Source organism: Microcaecilia unicolor, chromosome 1, assembly GCF_901765095.1.
Source record: "Microcaecilia unicolor chromosome 1, aMicUni1.1, whole genome shotgun sequence".
Taxonomy (NCBI): Eukaryota; Metazoa; Chordata; class Amphibia; order Gymnophiona; family Siphonopidae; genus Microcaecilia; species Microcaecilia unicolor.
The window spans coordinates 383,562,364-383,579,645 of NC_044031.1; the positions used below are offsets into that span (position 1 = coordinate 383,562,364).

At 41.8% G+C, this 17,282-nt stretch overlaps 1 protein-coding gene across 5 annotated transcripts in view; it reads right to left on the minus strand.

Moving 5' to 3' along the window:
* Nucleotides 1-17,282, minus strand: part of ZC3H7B (zinc finger CCCH-type containing 7B) — a 187,356-nt gene that overhangs the window by 52,531 nt on the left and 117,543 nt on the right. For all 5 annotated transcript variants that reach the window (XM_030210471.1, XM_030210487.1, XM_030210479.1 and 2 more), the window contains 4 exons: nt 14,822-15,027; nt 10,268-10,368; nt 6,783-6,964; nt 6,489-6,574 (listed from right to left, as the gene is read on the minus strand). In XM_030210471.1, the coding sequence (XP_030066331.1) occupies nt 6,489-6,574; nt 6,783-6,964; nt 10,268-10,368; nt 14,822-15,027 (575 nt within the window). The remainder of the gene's footprint in view (nt 1-6,488; nt 6,575-6,782; nt 6,965-10,267; nt 10,369-14,821; nt 15,028-17,282) is intronic.

Genomic DNA, 17,282 nt, shown 5'->3' on the forward strand with positions numbered 1-17,282 from the left:
TTTCCAAGCTGAAGAGCCCTAATCTCTTTAGCCTTTCCTCATATGGGAGGAGTTCTATTTCCTTCCAGCCAATCTTCAGAACTTCTCCAACACGTTTCCAATGCCTCTATTTTCTTCATGATCTCTCTATTATAAGTCCAGGTTTTTAAGCATCCCTTTACAAACTATTTATTTTACAGTTTGGAGTGGAGGAGTGGCCTAGTGGTTAGTGAAGTGGGCTTTGATCTTGGGGAACTGGGTATGATTCCCACTGCAGCTTCTTGTAAAGTGGTGTGGTGAGTACAGTGGTATGGTTCAATAAGGCATACCACAATGATCCATCCTAAATACCAAACAGAACTGGACAAAACGGGACTCTCTATTCTTGACTGCCTAAGTTACTCCATCTCGAATGAACTTTAACGCAATACCATTTTATTTCTCATCACGAAAATGAATTCATTATACTTGATTGCCTAATCTACTCTGTCATCTACGAACCTTAATGCAATATAACTCTGTATTTCTCATCGGAAATGGCGATCGCCATTACGGAACAATGTAAGCCACATTGAGCCTGCAAATAGGTGGGAAAATGTGGGATACAACAAGTAATAATAATAATAAATAATAATGGTAGCCTTGTTAGTCCACTTTTAAAGGTAATAGAAATGGATCAAAATATAGAAAAGAAAATAAGATGATACATTCTTTATTGGACTAACTTAATACATCTTTTGATTAGCTTTCGAAGGTAACTCTTCTTCAGATTGGAAATAAACAAATGTTGACAAATATCAGAATATAAAGTTAAACAGCTTAGTGAATGATTACTCTATTATATAGTTTTTGGGTTTTTTCATAACGTTCATATTTTTACAAATTTTTCTATTTTCAAAAATCTATTATATGAACATATATATAAAAATATATAAACATCAGTGACCGATGACGAGAAGGGTACGAACCGTGTCACCATATATAAATAGTGATATGGTGATTAACAAGTGACTTTGGGTCTACCTCTGAGGGTCTGAAGAAAAAGAAAAAAAACAAAAACTATATAACAGAATAAGAAAGATACCAGATACTAATACTGCATGTTTTACTTATATACCCTACCAAACAAGGTTGAATAAGAAAAGATACTGAGTGCATACGTCAACTACTTTCCTAAGAAACACAGAGAACTATAATCTTTTTTTATTCACATCTGTTAAAATATTTTTTCATGTTTGTGATACAGCCCTTTAGATATTAGTCTAAACAAATCATGCGTTTTGAATTCCTCATCCTGCTCAGAATTTCATCTGTCCAACTTGCTGGCCAAAATATATCCAATTCTGAGCTGAGTTGAAGACAAGCCAGGAGGGGTGTGAGACTTCAGCTGGATAACGCTATGAATCAGTGCTACAGTATTTGGTTAAAGTAAACCAGTTAAGTCAGGATGTTCCACTAATCTCCTAAAGATAACCAAGTTAATTTGGCTAACTTTGTATGTTCTGACTTCACTGAATTTGTTTGCTGAATATCTCATTTGAGTTATCCAGATATGCTGCAGCAACTGTTGACAGCCTGCTCGAAGTATGAACACAGTTCTCCCGTATTATCTGCTCTTCATTGGCTCCAGTACAAAATAAGTACCTGTATATAATATATAAACCATTTTGACTGTAATCACAGAAAGGCAGTATATCAAATCCCATCCCCTTTCCCCTGGACGCAATTCTCCTGTATTATCTGCTCTTCACTGGCTCCCTATAGTATGGCGAATACAATGTAAGATCTTTTTATTAATCCATAAAGCTTTTAAGTGCCCATTATTGTAGCAACAACTTTCAGAATCTACCATCTCTCATAAGAGTTGCGCTCTTCAGATTAAGAACTTACTGGAGGTACCATCTTTTCATGCAGCGAGTCTGGTGATGCTAAGCTGGTTGGCCGGCCACCGATATTCACCAGCTAGGTTTGAGGGCAGAATATCTACCTAACCAGTTAGTGGCGATATTCAGTCTGCTAACTGGCTAAATGGATAAAGTAGATAACAAAAAGGCTACTGAGTTAACTGGGCACCGGTCTGAATACTGGATAGTGCCGATTAACTGCCAGGTGACCATAGATATCCTGATATTCAATGCCAGAAAAATTATATGGCCCAGCATTGAATATTCAGGCTCAGTTCTGTCTGCAGCAGTTATAAGAACATAAGCATTGCCATATAGAGGCAGACCGAAGGTCCATCAAGCTCAGGTCACAAGTACCCGGCAAGATCCTGAAAGAGGAAAACAGATATCTTACTGCTTATCCCAGAAAAAAAAAGCAGTGGATTTTCCCCAAGTTGAATAATGACTTTAAAAACATATTACTGAATGGCTCAATATTAATCCCAAACTTTAGCCAAATATTAAGCCACCTCATATTAGCCTCTCATTTTCTTTAAGTTTTTCCAGACTCATTCCTTCAGCAATTATTTCTATATGTTGGTATTCATTTGGCTAATTATTGTAAAATTTGTTTTCATGGTGTTCAAATTTTTCTACAGACCTTATAAATAATCCGTTTCTCAAAGGTCTCCTTTAAGTGTCAATAATACTGTACCACTGGCATAACCATAAGTTTGCCAAGTTTCTGCCACTCATGTTTCTGCCTTCCATTTCTTTGAAGATTACAAATCCACTGCATTATATGAAAGAAGGGTCTGTGTGCATTCTTGTTTCATGACCGTTTCCACATCCTTCATGTGGAGGAGTGGACTAGTGGTTAGAACAACGGGCTGAGAACCAACCCACTGCAGCTCCTTGTGATCTTGGGCAAGTCATTAACCCTCCATTGCCTCACGTACAAACTTAGATTGTCAGCCCTCCAGGGATAGGAAAATACTTACTGTACCTGAATGTCACTGGAGCCGACTCTGTGGGTGCTGTGGGTGCTTGAGCATCCCCAATATTGAGAAAATTCCTTGTATGTGTCCAGGGAGGGGTCATTTCCATTGGGCTTAGCACCCTCAATAATTTTGAAAGGTTGGCTCCTATGCTGAATGTAACTGACCTTGACCTACTACAGAGAAAGGTGTGAGCTAAATTCAAATCTCCTTCCTTCCCCCTTCTTGCTGCTGTTTTGACTATAACTCTGCTACTGTAATATAAATTTGAGACTAGCTCTGGTCTCAGTCAGCTATACCTAGCTCCACACTTTATTTCTCTCAGTGTGCTACAGATCACTCTACCAAATACCTTGATGTACAGCAAAGAAACAGAGACTCACATTTTAAAGCCTTTTCCTCTCATCTACCACTAAGAATAATATACATCTAATCTAATCAGTGGCTTATATACTGCATGCATCCCAGGTGGACATTCGAGGCGGTTTACATTCAGGAGTTACACAGAGATAGGAGGACATGGGGGAGAAGGAGTGATCCTATGCAATAAATTAGACAAAGGTTTCTTTCACATGGTGCCACAGAGTTTCTCAAAAAGTAAAGTCTTCAATTTCCTTTGGAACTTCATGTAGTTTGATTCAGTCTGAATGATGGTTGGTATGGAGTTCCAGTCCATAATGGCATAATGAGTGAACGTGGTATTATTTATTTATTGCATTTGTATCCCACATTTTCCCACCTCTTTGCAGGCTCAATGTGGCTTACAATACATCAGGAATAGTGGAAGCATATAAGAAGATATACATTTAGCATTATAGAAGGATCTTGGGTAACATGGTAATGATAGAACATAATAGTAGTTTAACAAGCAAACATGATAATGATAGAACATACTAATAGTTTAAACAACCAAATTTTGTAAGGCAGTTCTGGATATTTGTATTGGAGTTCATATTTGTTGGTCTTTGTGGTATGCCTTGTTAAAGAGATGGGTCTTCAGTATTTTGCGGAAGTTGGTTAGTTCATAGAGCGTTTTTAAGTTGCGCGGCAGCGTGTTCCAGAATTGTGTGCTCAGGTAGGAAAAGGTTGACGCATGCGTTAGTTTGTATTTTAGACCTTTACAGTTGCGAAGTGAAGATTAAGGAATGTGCGGGATGATTTTGTGGCATTCCTGCGTGGTAGGTCTATCAGGTCTGACATGTAGGCTGGGGCGTCTCCGTGGATGATTTTGTGAACTAGGGTACATATTTTGAACGTGATGCGTTCTTTGAGTGGGAGCCAATGTAGCTTTTCTCGTAGGGATTTAGCACTTTCATATTTTGATTTTCCGAATATGAATCTAGCTGCAGTATTCTGAGCTGTCTGAAGTTTCTTGATTATTTGCTCTTTGCAGCCAGCGTAGAGTGCATTGCAGTAATCTAGATGACTGAGTATCATTGATTGTACCAGGTTGCGGAAGACGGTCCTTGGGAAGAAAGGTCTTACTCTTTTTAATTTCCACACTGAGTGGAACATCTTCTTGGTAGTGTTTTTCACGTGATTCTCAAGTGTTAGGTGTCGGTCAATGATAACTCCCAAGAATTGTTAGGGTGTCCGAGATTGGAAGATTAAATTTTGGTGTGTTAAAGGTGGTGAATTTGTTCGTGTTATGTTGCGAAGGGAGTATTAGGCACTGGGTTTTTTCTGCATTGAGTTTCAGTTGAAATGCGTCTGCCCACGTGTGCATGAAAAGCCCTGTCACCATTCCTGAAGACCTCACATTCAAATCATACATACACCTTGCAGAGGAATGCCTTTATTGTGTAGATGCTGTTTATAAACAGGACTGAAGGGGGCCACAACAATAACCCTTAAGTTTTTGAAAAACATACAAAACATGGATTTAAAATATGGGTGACCTTTCTTTCTTTCTCTAAAGTTTTCTTAGCTACATCCCTTGAGCCTGGCCTGCAGCACCCTGTCACTGCAGTATCATGCAGCATGCTGAGGGCTCACACAACCACCTCTGAGCAAGTGTCCTTGTTACCTTCTAGAAGGTTCCCAATCAGGAGCCGATGCACAAAGCTTACTGTGTAGGAACGTCCGATTTTGACTGATTCTATCCAGTTTAGTGTGTACGTTATTTATTGAGTAATGCACAAAGGGGTTCTATGTTCATCCTACCGAGCACAGAAGCAAGCAACAACAATCCTATGCAAATGTATCACAAGCTGTTTAGTATTAAAGTGAGTACCTAAAGACTGGAGGGTGGGCAATGTGACACCAATTTTTAAACAGAGTTCCAGGAGCGATCCAGAAAATTATAGACCAGCAAGCCTGACTTCAGTACCAGGCAAATAGTGGAAACTATTATCAAGAATAAAATTACAGAACACATAGACAAACATGGTTTAATGGGACAAAGTCAGCATGGGTTCAGCCGAGGGAAGTCTTGCCTCACCAATTTGCTTCATTTCTTTGAAGCCATGAATAAATATGTAGATAAAATTGAGCTGGTTGATGTAGTGTATCTAGATTTTCAGAAAGTGTTTGACAAAGTTCCTCATGAGAGACTCCTGAGAAAATTAAGGAGCCATGGGATAGAAGGCAATATCCTTCTGTGGAATAAAAATTGGTCACTGGACAGAAAACAGAGAAGTGTTAAATGGCCATTTTTCTTACTGACTGAACTAGGGCTTCTAGAGGCTGTTAATGCTGTGGTTCAAGTTTTAAAAGCCATGGGGAAAAGGGTAGGGAGACTAGTTATTAAGTTTGCTTTTTTAAATTCTATCAATAAACCTACCTTACCTCTTTTAAACCCCAATCTTTAAATCACCAAAGCAAAGAACACAGAAATGTCCTCTTCTCTCAGAGCTTCTCAAAACAAAAGTTTAATGAGACCTTTCTTCTCTAACTCAGTATGGCTATTATTATGTTCTTAAGTCTGAGTCTAAAGCACCCCTTAAGACCCCTCTCTCCTCTCCAAGTCCAGCTGGGGCCACAACCAGAGATCTAAAGAAAACCTAAACTCCAGTGAAGAAAGGCAGTGGTAACCCGAGGGGGCTTCTTCTAGGATCTCAACTCTAGGTCCTGCTTGTAGCTCATGTCTCACTCCCCAACCTCCATGCTCCTAGCCTGTGAACAGGGATGGGGTTGGAAGAACCAGCTGCAGACACTCCCTCCTCTACTCTCAGCCTGAGGAGGTGCAATTCTGATAACTTGCCAGGCTTGATAGACTTTCTTCAGCAAAATAACGTTCAAATGTCAGGGGATTAGGTAGTTAAGAAGAACATCAGACAATAGGAAAAGCCTCTAACACTATCTGAGGTGCTCCATATTTGCTCAGTCGAGTGAGTGTGTAGTGGGGTTGCGAGGCAGGTGGTACAGATCTATCTATAGGGTTTTATTTTTGGTCCTGCTCATTATTTTTCAGGGATTTTAATGAGGCTTTATGGGATTTGTTTTACACTTTATATTTCTGGATGTCTCTGGAAACCACTCTGTTTACCATGAGGGTGATATATCAAAGTTTATAAATAAAATCAACTGTGAAAAATTAGGACAGAGTTAAAGCCCCACCCGTGGACAGAACAGTTACACATAGGTACCGAAACAGAGCCACAGAAACACATAGACCCCTGGGACTCACTTTGTTGTGAAAGGCTTTGCTAGTTTTCACTTCCAGTGCTTGCCAGTACTTCTTGGCCTCCTGAAGAATGTCCTCCTGTGTCATCCCTGGGGAAAGAAAATCCAGATCTACATCATGTTCAGCCTGAACCCCAGTTTCTCCCTCACCCCTTCCAGCACCACTGCCACCTGACTCCTCACAGAACTCTGCTAGGTGCTCACACTCTGTGCTGTGTCTGCCCCAGGCACCCCAAGCTGTGAGCAGAGACTGTATTGCTTTCTCCCCAGGGGACAGTAGAAAGGGAGCGAGACATACCTGAATACTGCTGCAGCACCCAGACTTTGAGTTCCATGAAGCTGTGAGCAAAGAGGCAGCTGTCCTCCAGCAAACATCCATAGCGCACCTCATGCCGGCAGATGTCAAACTGGTAATGCTTCTTGAACGGACGGATCTTGCAATACTTCACCGTGCTGGAGCGCAGGATGTGCACCAGGCACCTATGTCACCAACAGCCACATCCAGAAAGGCATCAATGTTATTTCACTCTGATTCATAGTCTGCAAATCCATATATATATATACATATACACACACACACATATGATGTTCAAACCAGTGAAACCTCATGCAGGAGAAACCAAAAGTGCAGGAGAACCACTGCAACGGCCTGTGTAAAAAAACCAGCAGTGGCAGAGTAATAATTTGGGCTCAAGCAGGTTCTTCAGGTACTTTCCTGTCCAGAAACAGACCCAGACTTTTCTTCCTATTGCTGCCGTACAAGAAACAGCAAGAGCAGCTTTCAGACAGAGGATGCTCAGTGATGAGGAAGCCAGGGAAATGCTGGAAAGTGAGAAACTTTTCTACAAACTAGTACCCTGACTGCGAGATTGTCAAATATAGGGTCTGATGCTTAAAATCACACTCAGTGGGCCAGCCCGTCTTTCTCCTTGTTTAATTGACTCATTTTGGCTTGGACCTCTGTGATCAGTTTGTCATGCTTCTCTAGCTTGGTATCCACTTTTACCCTGCAGGTCCCAAATTTCACTGTGCATATCTTCTGTCTTACTAATGTTGTACTCTTTTACTGCTTTAAGATAATTTCTAAGCTCTACAAAGCATATGAAAACATCAACATGCCTGAATACCCCATATTACCCATCTGTCTGTTTTGAACAGCACATTGCTCTTGGATATCATGCTTGTCATGGAAACCGGGCCTGCCCCTGAGTGCATGTTCCTGTGCTGCACGGACCTCAGTCCCTCTTTAACCTCAGGTTGCTCAACCTTACTCACCATGCCATTAGGTCTGTTGGCTACCTTTAGGACACTATCGGTGCTAAAATTTAAATCTGAGCAGATTTCTAAAGTTAATAAATGACAGCCTGGGCCGTGAGCCGCTCATGTCACTTCCACTGTAATGTATTTTCTGACAAATGTCAACTTCTGCTAATTCCTCTGAATCTGAATCTCATTCCTCAAAACACCCAGGGAAAATCTGCTACAGTACAAAGACAAAAAAGCCACAGATAGAATCCCCCTTATAGTGACGTACAACCCAGAGCTGGAAAATTTACGAAAAATCATAAAAGATCTTCAGCCTCTACTCCAAGAGGATAAATTACTGAAAGAGATATTCCCAGCCCCACCAGTGCTGGCCTTCCGACAGCCACCCAACTTAAAACACAAGCTAATCAGAAGTAAACTCCTAACACAGACTGAAAAAGAAGAGAAGGGCACACATCTCTGCAATATACTCAGCTGCAAGCTATGCCAAAACATTTCACAGGATCCCACAGTCATTCACAAAGGAAAAATATTCAACATAAAGGAATCTTTCACATGCTCATCTTCCAACATGGTATATATCATTCAGTGTAAAAAATGTAACGAAGGATGCTATATTGGAGAAACAGGCCAGATGCTTAAGACAAGATTTAATTTACATAGACATAACATGATGAATGCTGGTGCCAGCCGGTTCCTACCCCTGTGGGGCAGCACTTTACCAGACCAGAACACTGTACCAGTGATTTCATAGTAAGAATCCTGAAAGGTAACTTTAAAACAATACAGGAACGTAAGACCTTTGAAGTCAGAATGATTGAATATTTTGACATCCAACAGACAGGACTTAACAAAGATCTGGGTTTTCTAGCCCATTATAAACCATAAAGTTGTATTTCTCTGTTTATCTCCCTCTTCCCTCACCTACCCACACCCATCCTGTTAGACTGTCAATGAAATGCTTGGATGTTTCACTTATATATTCTGTCATCTTCCACATTTGCTTATTTCCGATCTGACGAAGAAGGGCAACCTTCGAAAGCTAATCAAGAAATGTATTAAGTTATGCCCAATAAAAAAGGTATCATCTTATTTTCTTTTCCATGTTTTATTTTGTTTGATTTCTACTGATTACCTCTGAATCTAGAAAACTAGTCAAGAAATATATTTAGTCCAATGAGTAAGGAAAGAATTGCAGATCAATTCTAATAAGGTTTTATTTTTTTTCTCTCTCTCACTACACCAAGGTTCTCAATCCAGTCCTCAGGACACAACAAGCAAGGATACCCACAATGAATGTGCATGAGATAAATTTGCATACAATGGAGGCAGTACCTGAAAATGTATCTCCTGCACATTCATTGTGGATATCTTGAAAACCTGACTGGCTTGGGGTGTCCTGAGGACATGGTTGAGAACCTCTGCACTATAATGATCTTTTGGAAACTCATGCTATCTGCTAGTGCAAGCTGCAAAACTCAGAGGCTACAAGGTGTCAGTATAATCTGTTAATACGATACTACCACCTTTTAGCCACTCCTGGGGTGCAGCAGCTGAAAGTGATGTTTCCCCAATTTTTAGATGTATGCTTTAAATTTTCTGGGGAAACTTTATTCCAGGTTTTAGTTTTTATATGGATCTCCCTATCCTGCGGGCTGATGCTCAGAGCTCCCGTGGTAAAGCCAACAGCACAGAACCCATACCGTTGGCACAGAGCAGAAAACTAGCTTGCCAATACTGAAAGGAAATGGTATTCAAATTATACATGTGCTATAAAAGCGAAAGCAAGAGGGGGGGGGGGGGGGGGGGACATGCTTGGCAAATGCGCAGAAGAGTTTTGAGGTAAGCTTAGCTCTTGTGTGCCTGCACCAGGGAAACCCAAAAGTGAAGCACACATTAGAGCCCATTTTCTGCACCTTAATATAAGCTTTTCAATATTTTATTTTTTTATACTTAGGGGGCTTACATGGGCTTCCTTCTGCTTCCAAATGAAACAAAAACTGGCAGATCTTAAAAAATGAAAATTCAAACACCTGCTCTGAGTTGACATTAGGTTTTCAGTGGTAAGGACAGCTTTGATTTGTGCACTGTTCTCTGAGCATTGGGAGGGAATAGAAAATGACCTCATTAACACGTTTGACTACATTTGCATGATATTTGTGCTAATCTTTGGCACACACATCGTCTCCCATGACGCCAACACCGGCGCAAATCGCCTCTAGCACTGGCGTTATTGTTCTGAGCATCAGCCCACTGGAAATTTGGTCACTGTAAGTTGTTTGTGCAATCATATGTACCCAGACAAGATGAGACAAAATGTAAACATAGGTATTTTTTTTTTTTTTTAAGGAAATAAATCTGTGAAAAATGTGCTACCTTATATTCTTTTCATTAACCTTTATTTATAGGCATTGAATGGACTAATATGACAACTACTTTAATTCATCTTTTAAACTGATCTGCTAAGCTAGGCTCCCACTTTTAATCCCTGTGTCACAGCAGTTCCCAGACACTCACTTGTTGTTTTCAAAGCTGTGCTGGGTTACGAGGTTGGCACACACCATGTTGTTCTCCTTGTTTCTTTTGCTGATGATTCTGGGCTTACTGTCAAAACAGATCTAAAAAAAAAAAAAAGACAAATTAAAAAGAGTCAACTACACATAGAGATGTATTTTCAAAGCACTCAGACTTACAAAGTTACATATTAACCTATGCAACGTTGTAAGTCTAAGTGCTTTGAAAATTAGCCCCATAAAGGCTAAATTCCAAGGAGGGAAAGGGAGTCACTTCCTCAGACATTACCCCGATGAGCTGTTTCCATTCAGATATCTACATACACATGATCATGTGTGTCAAGCTTCCCTACCCACTAACTCCACACAGTGGCAACTGCTAAACAGCTGGAAGAAATTATGCCAGAAGCTATATACTCAGTCTATTCTTTGAGTAACCCCTCTTCCCTCTTCAGCAGCTTCAGGGCACATAAGGACACATCAAGCTGTTCCTTCCAGGTAAACTATCCACCGGTCACTTTAGAAACAGAAAAGTGCTCTGGGGAAGCAGCTTCATCAAGATGGTGGTGTGAGGAGTTCCATGAGATGACAACCCTCTTTTACTTTTTGCCTTTGATGGTGAAATTAAAATCAAAATCTGTTCTGTTCTGTTCCAATTGCACCAAGGCCAATGGATTCCTTCGTGGTGCCCGCTTCAGTTAGCATTTTGGCTGGGTGGGGAGTCGGCTAACCCCCCTTGAAGATGTTACTCTGTCTTCTGAAGAGAGGAGTACCCCAGCACAGCTGCTACCGCCGGCATCTCTGAACTGTGACGTTGGATGGAGTGGTGTGCAGGAGTCAATGTGAAACTGAGCAGAAGGGGAGTTATCTACTGTTGAGTTTTGCAGGAAGATCTTTCAACTGCGCTGGGAACTGTGGCCAAGGAAGTTGGGGTGTTGGCATTTGGAGACGCTGTCAAGGACTGCACAAGATTCAGAGGCCAGGATAGTTGTAAGAATTGCCATCAGTGTTGAAGCTAAGCCGACTCCATTGTTGAGACCCCAGGTATTTACTTTAGAGTCTATTTGAGAAGCAATATCTGCTCTTCAAAGGAATTTTGGCACCCAAATTTAAAAACTTTACTCCAACATGAAATCTGTGATATCTGAGTCACTGCCACTGAAGACAAAAGTCTCTGATTTAGAGAAAAAAAAAACCCCCAGACACTTTTGAAGGAAAACTGCAAACTTCAGATGCACATGGATAGATCTGGATGAAGAACAATACTAATTTAAGAAACAAGATGGAGATGTTGGAAAATATGGTCAGACAGTTGAATTTACAACTGATCAATTTTCCAAAGGTTTTTTCTATTTCCACTAATGATATGTTTGAGAGATATCGTCTTTAATCTTTAAAAATTCCAGAAACTTCCATTCCTCCACGCTCAAAAAGTATGCTATCTTTCAAGTGCTGAAAAGAAAACTTATTCAACACAACCATCTGGAGTATCTATGGACAGTTTGGATTTAACAAATATTATTGAGAGATCAAATATGGAGGTTATGACTCCTGCAATGCTACTGGTTCAATTAGTGCTGGATTCTGATAGGGAATGGATCATGAAGCTATTTTTCAAAAATAGATTATGTGATGTTTATGAACTGTAACATTCAAATGTGTCCTGATAGTAACATAGTAATGTCGGCAGATAAAGACCTGAACGGTACACCAAGTCTACCCAACAAGATAAACTCATTTTACGTGGTATGTAATACTTTATATGTATAATAGTACACTCAAGCTCTATCAAATAAATGAAATTCCTAACACAGGCTCACACTCCCTGTGTAGATATATCGTGGAACTCCCACTCAGTGGTCAGCTTAATCAAATATTTTGAACATGGAGAAAAAAAAGCCTCAGAGTCGCCGCCCAGCCAGTCCACCTCAGCGGAATATAAGGCTTGAGCTCGGCGTGCCATCATGTAGCTTAAAAAAAAAAACTCCACTGCTAACTGTATGTTAAATAACAAATCACCAATTCTACTGTGTAGTTTGCTGTCTACTTTGTGTGTCCACTATAACTTCTATCAATGTACTGTATACTATTAGTGGAATTATTAGAGCAATCCAAATCCTGTAGAATGCAAATCTAACAAGTCTTTCAAGAGGGTGTCACCCGAAACCACTTAGCTCAATGTTATTGCTATAGTGTCCTTCTCCAGGTGGCACTTTTCACTTCATGACCTGACAGGGAGCCCCCATTTCGCTAATGCTGCGTCAGGGGTCATTTCCAAAGTTCTTCCTCACAAAATTGCATCCACTGCCATTCCACTCCGTTTCCTCCTAAGGCTTACTGCAAAACGGTAAGCCTCTCATGATCACAGACACCATTTTAAAGCAGTCTAGGCTCCTCCCTTCTCTTCTTCGAACCAAGATTGCATCACTTCCTCCAGCTGTATGTGACCTCTACGATTCCTACCGCGTTGAATGTGTCATTCATGATTCTCACATAATGTACATCCATCCCTTCAGAAGAAAGCTGACCACTCCACTCTAACATTTAACCCTTCTGGATCTTCTTTTTCACACTGTTGAACCAGAAGGGTTAAATGTTAGAGTGGAGTGGTCAGCTTTCTTCTGAAGGGATGGATGTACATTATGTGAGAATCATGAATGGCACATTCAACGCGGTAGTAATCGTGGAGGTCACACACAGCTGGAGGAAGTGGCGCAATCTTGGTTCAAAGAAGAGAAGGGAGGAGCCTAGACTGCTTTAAAATGGTGTCTGTGATCATGAGAGGCTTACCGTTTTGCAGTAAGCCTTAGGAGGAAACGGAGTGGAATGGCAATTTTGTGAGGAAGAACTTTGGAAATGACCCCTGATGCAGCATTAGTGAAACGGGGGCTCCCTGTCAGGTCATGAAGTGAGAAGTGCCGCCCGGAGAAGGACACTATAGCGATAACATTGAGCTAAGTGGTTTCGGGTGACACCCTCTTGAAAGACATGTTAGATTTGCATTCTACAGGATTTGGGTTGCTCTAATAATTCCACTAATAGTATACAGTACATTGATAGAAGTTATAGTAGACACACAAAGTAGACAGCAAACTACACAGTAGAACTGGTGATTTGTTATTTAACATACAGTTAGCAGTGGAGTTTTTTTTTAAGCTACATGATGGCACGCCGAGCTCAAGCCTTACAGTCTGCTGAATTGGACTGGCTGGGCGGCAACTCTTGAGGCTTTTTTTCTCCACGTTCAAAATATTTGATTAAGCTGACCACTGAGTGGGAGTTCCACGATACTTTATATGTATACCAGAGTTTGATTTGTCCTGCCTTTCTCAGGGCACAAATCGTAAATGTTTGCCCAGCACTGTTCTTGTACTAAAAGTTCTGAAGCTAATGTCAAAGCCCCTTAAAATTACACTCCAGCCCATCCATATCTATTCAGTCACTATCAGGGCACAGACCGTAGAAGTCCGCCCAGCATTGGTTTCACTCTCCAATTACCGGTGTCGCCACCCAATCTCCACTAAGATTCCATGGATCCATTCCTTCTAAACAGGATTCCTTTGTGTTTATCCCACACACGTTTGAATTCCATTACCATTTTCATCGCCACCACCTCCCGCAGGAGGGCATTCCACGTATCTATCACCATTTCCGAGAAAAAATACTTCCTGACATTACTTCCGAGTCTGCCTGGAAGTATTTTTTCACGGAAAGGGTGGTAGATACGTGGAATGCCCTCCCGCGGGAGGTGGTGGAAATGAAAACGATAATGGAATTCAAACATGCGTGGGATAAACACAAAGGAATCCTGTTTAGAAGGATCTATGGAATCTTAGCGGAGATTGGATGGCGACGCCGGTAATTGGAGAGTAAAACCAATGCTGGGCAGATGTTTCCTGGGTAACCCAAATGAAGAGAAGACAGTTTCTATTGTTAAGACCTCAAATGCTGCAACTGAGAGCTACTTTTATCTCTGGTATCCATGTAAATGAGTTCTTAATTTACAAGGAGTTTGATATGTTTTCTTTGACCAAGCATAGCTTTCGGCTTTTGTCTCAAGTAGGCCTAGAACAGAGTCCAATGCCCCTCAGTAACTGAGCAGGACTACCCTCTGATATGACCAGACCAACTCAACATTTGAATGAATGTCCTACTGGCTCTAACCTGTGTAACTTTCTCCCTCATAATTGTGGACTAATAGCAGATCAGTAGCTGGGGAACAAAACCTCCACCCAGCTCTGTGCCTTGCTTGGCAAAGTCAGTGCTATCTCCAGGCACTACCTTGGAAAAATCAAAGAGGAAAAAAATGCATCAAACCAGAAAGTTCAAACTGTCTGTGTGTCCCCAGTTCTGGTGTACCTTGGATAATAAGCTTTAGCAGCCAGCATTCACAACGAATGCACTGGGTTGGCAGATAGTTTCTAAACAGACTGAAACATGCTCCAACATGCGGTCATCTGCACTGCCACCAGGAATCCCACTGGGTAGCATTTAGCACTGCCAGTGCGCCATCAAACTGTCATACAGCTGAATTCTTGTGCCTCCCTCTCCCTCATACCTCACACAGGAACATAAAGATGCCTTGGTGGTCTTGCAGTAGCTTGCTGACAGTCAGGCTGCTGCCCCTTATGCCCACCAATGGGTTGAAGAGAAGGTCACGGTTCAGTGTCCCCTTTCGTTCCTCCGTCCATACATCGATCTCTTCCTGATAGTACCCAAAGGTACAATTGTCACCATACTTGCAGTCCTGCATTTTCACTATGTCTAGAAAACCACAAACACAGTCTGAAGATTAGAGCTAGTAACATAAGTCTTAAGGGTGTAAACTTCCCCTTCCCCCCTTCAGCAGGGTGCCCAGTGCCCTGGAGTGTAGCAGACAGGGTATAACTACTGCTCCAAGTGACACAGAACCCCAAGTGTGGTACTCGGGATACCTGACATAGCCATTCAGTGGGGCCATCCACTTGAGCTGTGTCTATTTCTATTACCATAGCCAGTTTTTCTGTATAGGTCTGAATCGTATTTGCTTTTTGCAGGGTCTGTCTCTCCCCTCCCCCAAATTTACAGGAAATGCTACAGGACAGAAGTATCCAGACCACAGAAAAAGTGCCAGAGAACTGGTGCATCTAAGCACAGCATTAAAACAAAGCTGATCCAGGAAATGTATAACTTACTGCTCCATTCTCAGTTTCATCTCAACCACAACAAACTACATCACTGAGGACAAAGATATTGTAACTGGCACAGCGACAGTATTCTCCATACAATGGAATTATCTATGTATTAAAAGCAGTGGCACAGATAGGACTTCAGTGCCACTTCAGGGCCCCAGGCGGGACAAGGGGGGAGAGGAGAGACAAGCTGCAAAAAGCAAATAAGATCCAGACCTATACAGAAAATAGAAACAGACACAGATGCAACATATCAGAGATGCACATTTCCAAAAGCTAACATATTACAATTAATAAATTCATAAAAAAATAATTTTTCTACCTTTGTCTCAACATTGCTTTGGTCCCAGTGCCTTTTCTGTTTTTTTCTAAACTCTTTTTCCAGGGTCTCCTGTCCCTTTGACATTTCTTTTTTCCCCATGTCAACTATCCATCTTCCCTCTACATTTCTATCTGTCCTGTCCAGCATCTCCCCTCTGTGTCCCTGTCCCAGTCCCTATCCTCACTCCAGGTTCAGTATCTCTTCTCTGTATCCCTATCTTACTATGTCCAGCATCTCCCCTCTGTGTCCTTATCCCTCCCCATTTCCAGCATTGTCCCTCTATGTTCCTATCCTTATGCTCCCTCCAAGCCCAGCATCTTTTCTGTGTCCCTGTCCTTCTCCCTTCTATTTTCCCTTTCTCCTACACCACCCCAACTCTATATCCAGCATCTCTCTCTCTCTGCCTCCCTCCGCTACTCCAGTGTGTGTGTCTCTCTCTCTTCTCCCTCCACTTCTGGGTCCAGCATCTTTTTTTTGGGCCAACAGCTCATTTTGTGTATCACGTAATGACAAATGTCTACAGTAGGGGTGGGCAACCACAGTTCTCAAGGGTCACAACCCAGTCGGATTTTCAGGATTGCCACAATGAATATGCACGAGATTTATTTGCATATAAACAGAAGCAGCACATGTAAATAGGTCTCATCAGTGGCAGCCCATGGCAAGATGCCGCCTGAGGTGAAGCTAAGATGCCCCCCTCCGAGTCGAGATGCTGTCCTCCTTCCTACCTCCAAGCCCATCCCAGCAGTGATTCCCATACCCTGCTCTGCCGCCGGCACCCACCTCTTCCCTTTACTGTGGCTGCCCGAACCTCTGACAAAACAGGAAGTTACATCAAAGAGGTGGTCGCAGTAATGAGAAGAGGCAGGTGCCGGCGGCAGGGCAGAGTATGGGAATCATTGCCGCTGCTGGGTTTGGAACGTGATGAAACAGGTAAATGCTGCGAACAGGGTGGAGGAAGGAAGGAGGAGATGCCACTCCCTGAAGAGTGCTGCCCGAGGCCCCCGCCTCAGGTAGCCTATTGGTCGGGTCACCCAGAGTCTCATGCATATTTATTGTGGAAATCTTGACATACTGACTCAGGAAGTATATTCCAGGCATATGGTGAAGATAAAAAGAATGGAGTCTAGAGTTGGCAGGGGAGGAGAAGGGTACAGATAAGAGAGATTTACCCAATGAACGGAGTTTCCCGGGAGGAGTAGGGAGAGATAAGAGTGGAAAGGTATCAAGGAACTGCAGAGTGAATGCACTTGTAAGACAATAAAAAGAGTTTCAACTGTATGCGGAAACGGATAGGGAGCCAATGCAGTAACTTTAGAAAGGGCTAATATGAGCGACACTGGCGGAATATAAGTCGTGCAGCAGAATTTTGAACAGATTGAAGGGGAGAGAGATGGCTTAATGGGAGATCTGTGAGAAGCAAGTTAAAGTTGCAGTAGTCTAAATGAGAGGTGATAAGAGTGTGGATATGGGTTTTGGTAAAGTGCTCAGAAAGGAAGGGACGAATTTTGGTGATGTTACAGAGG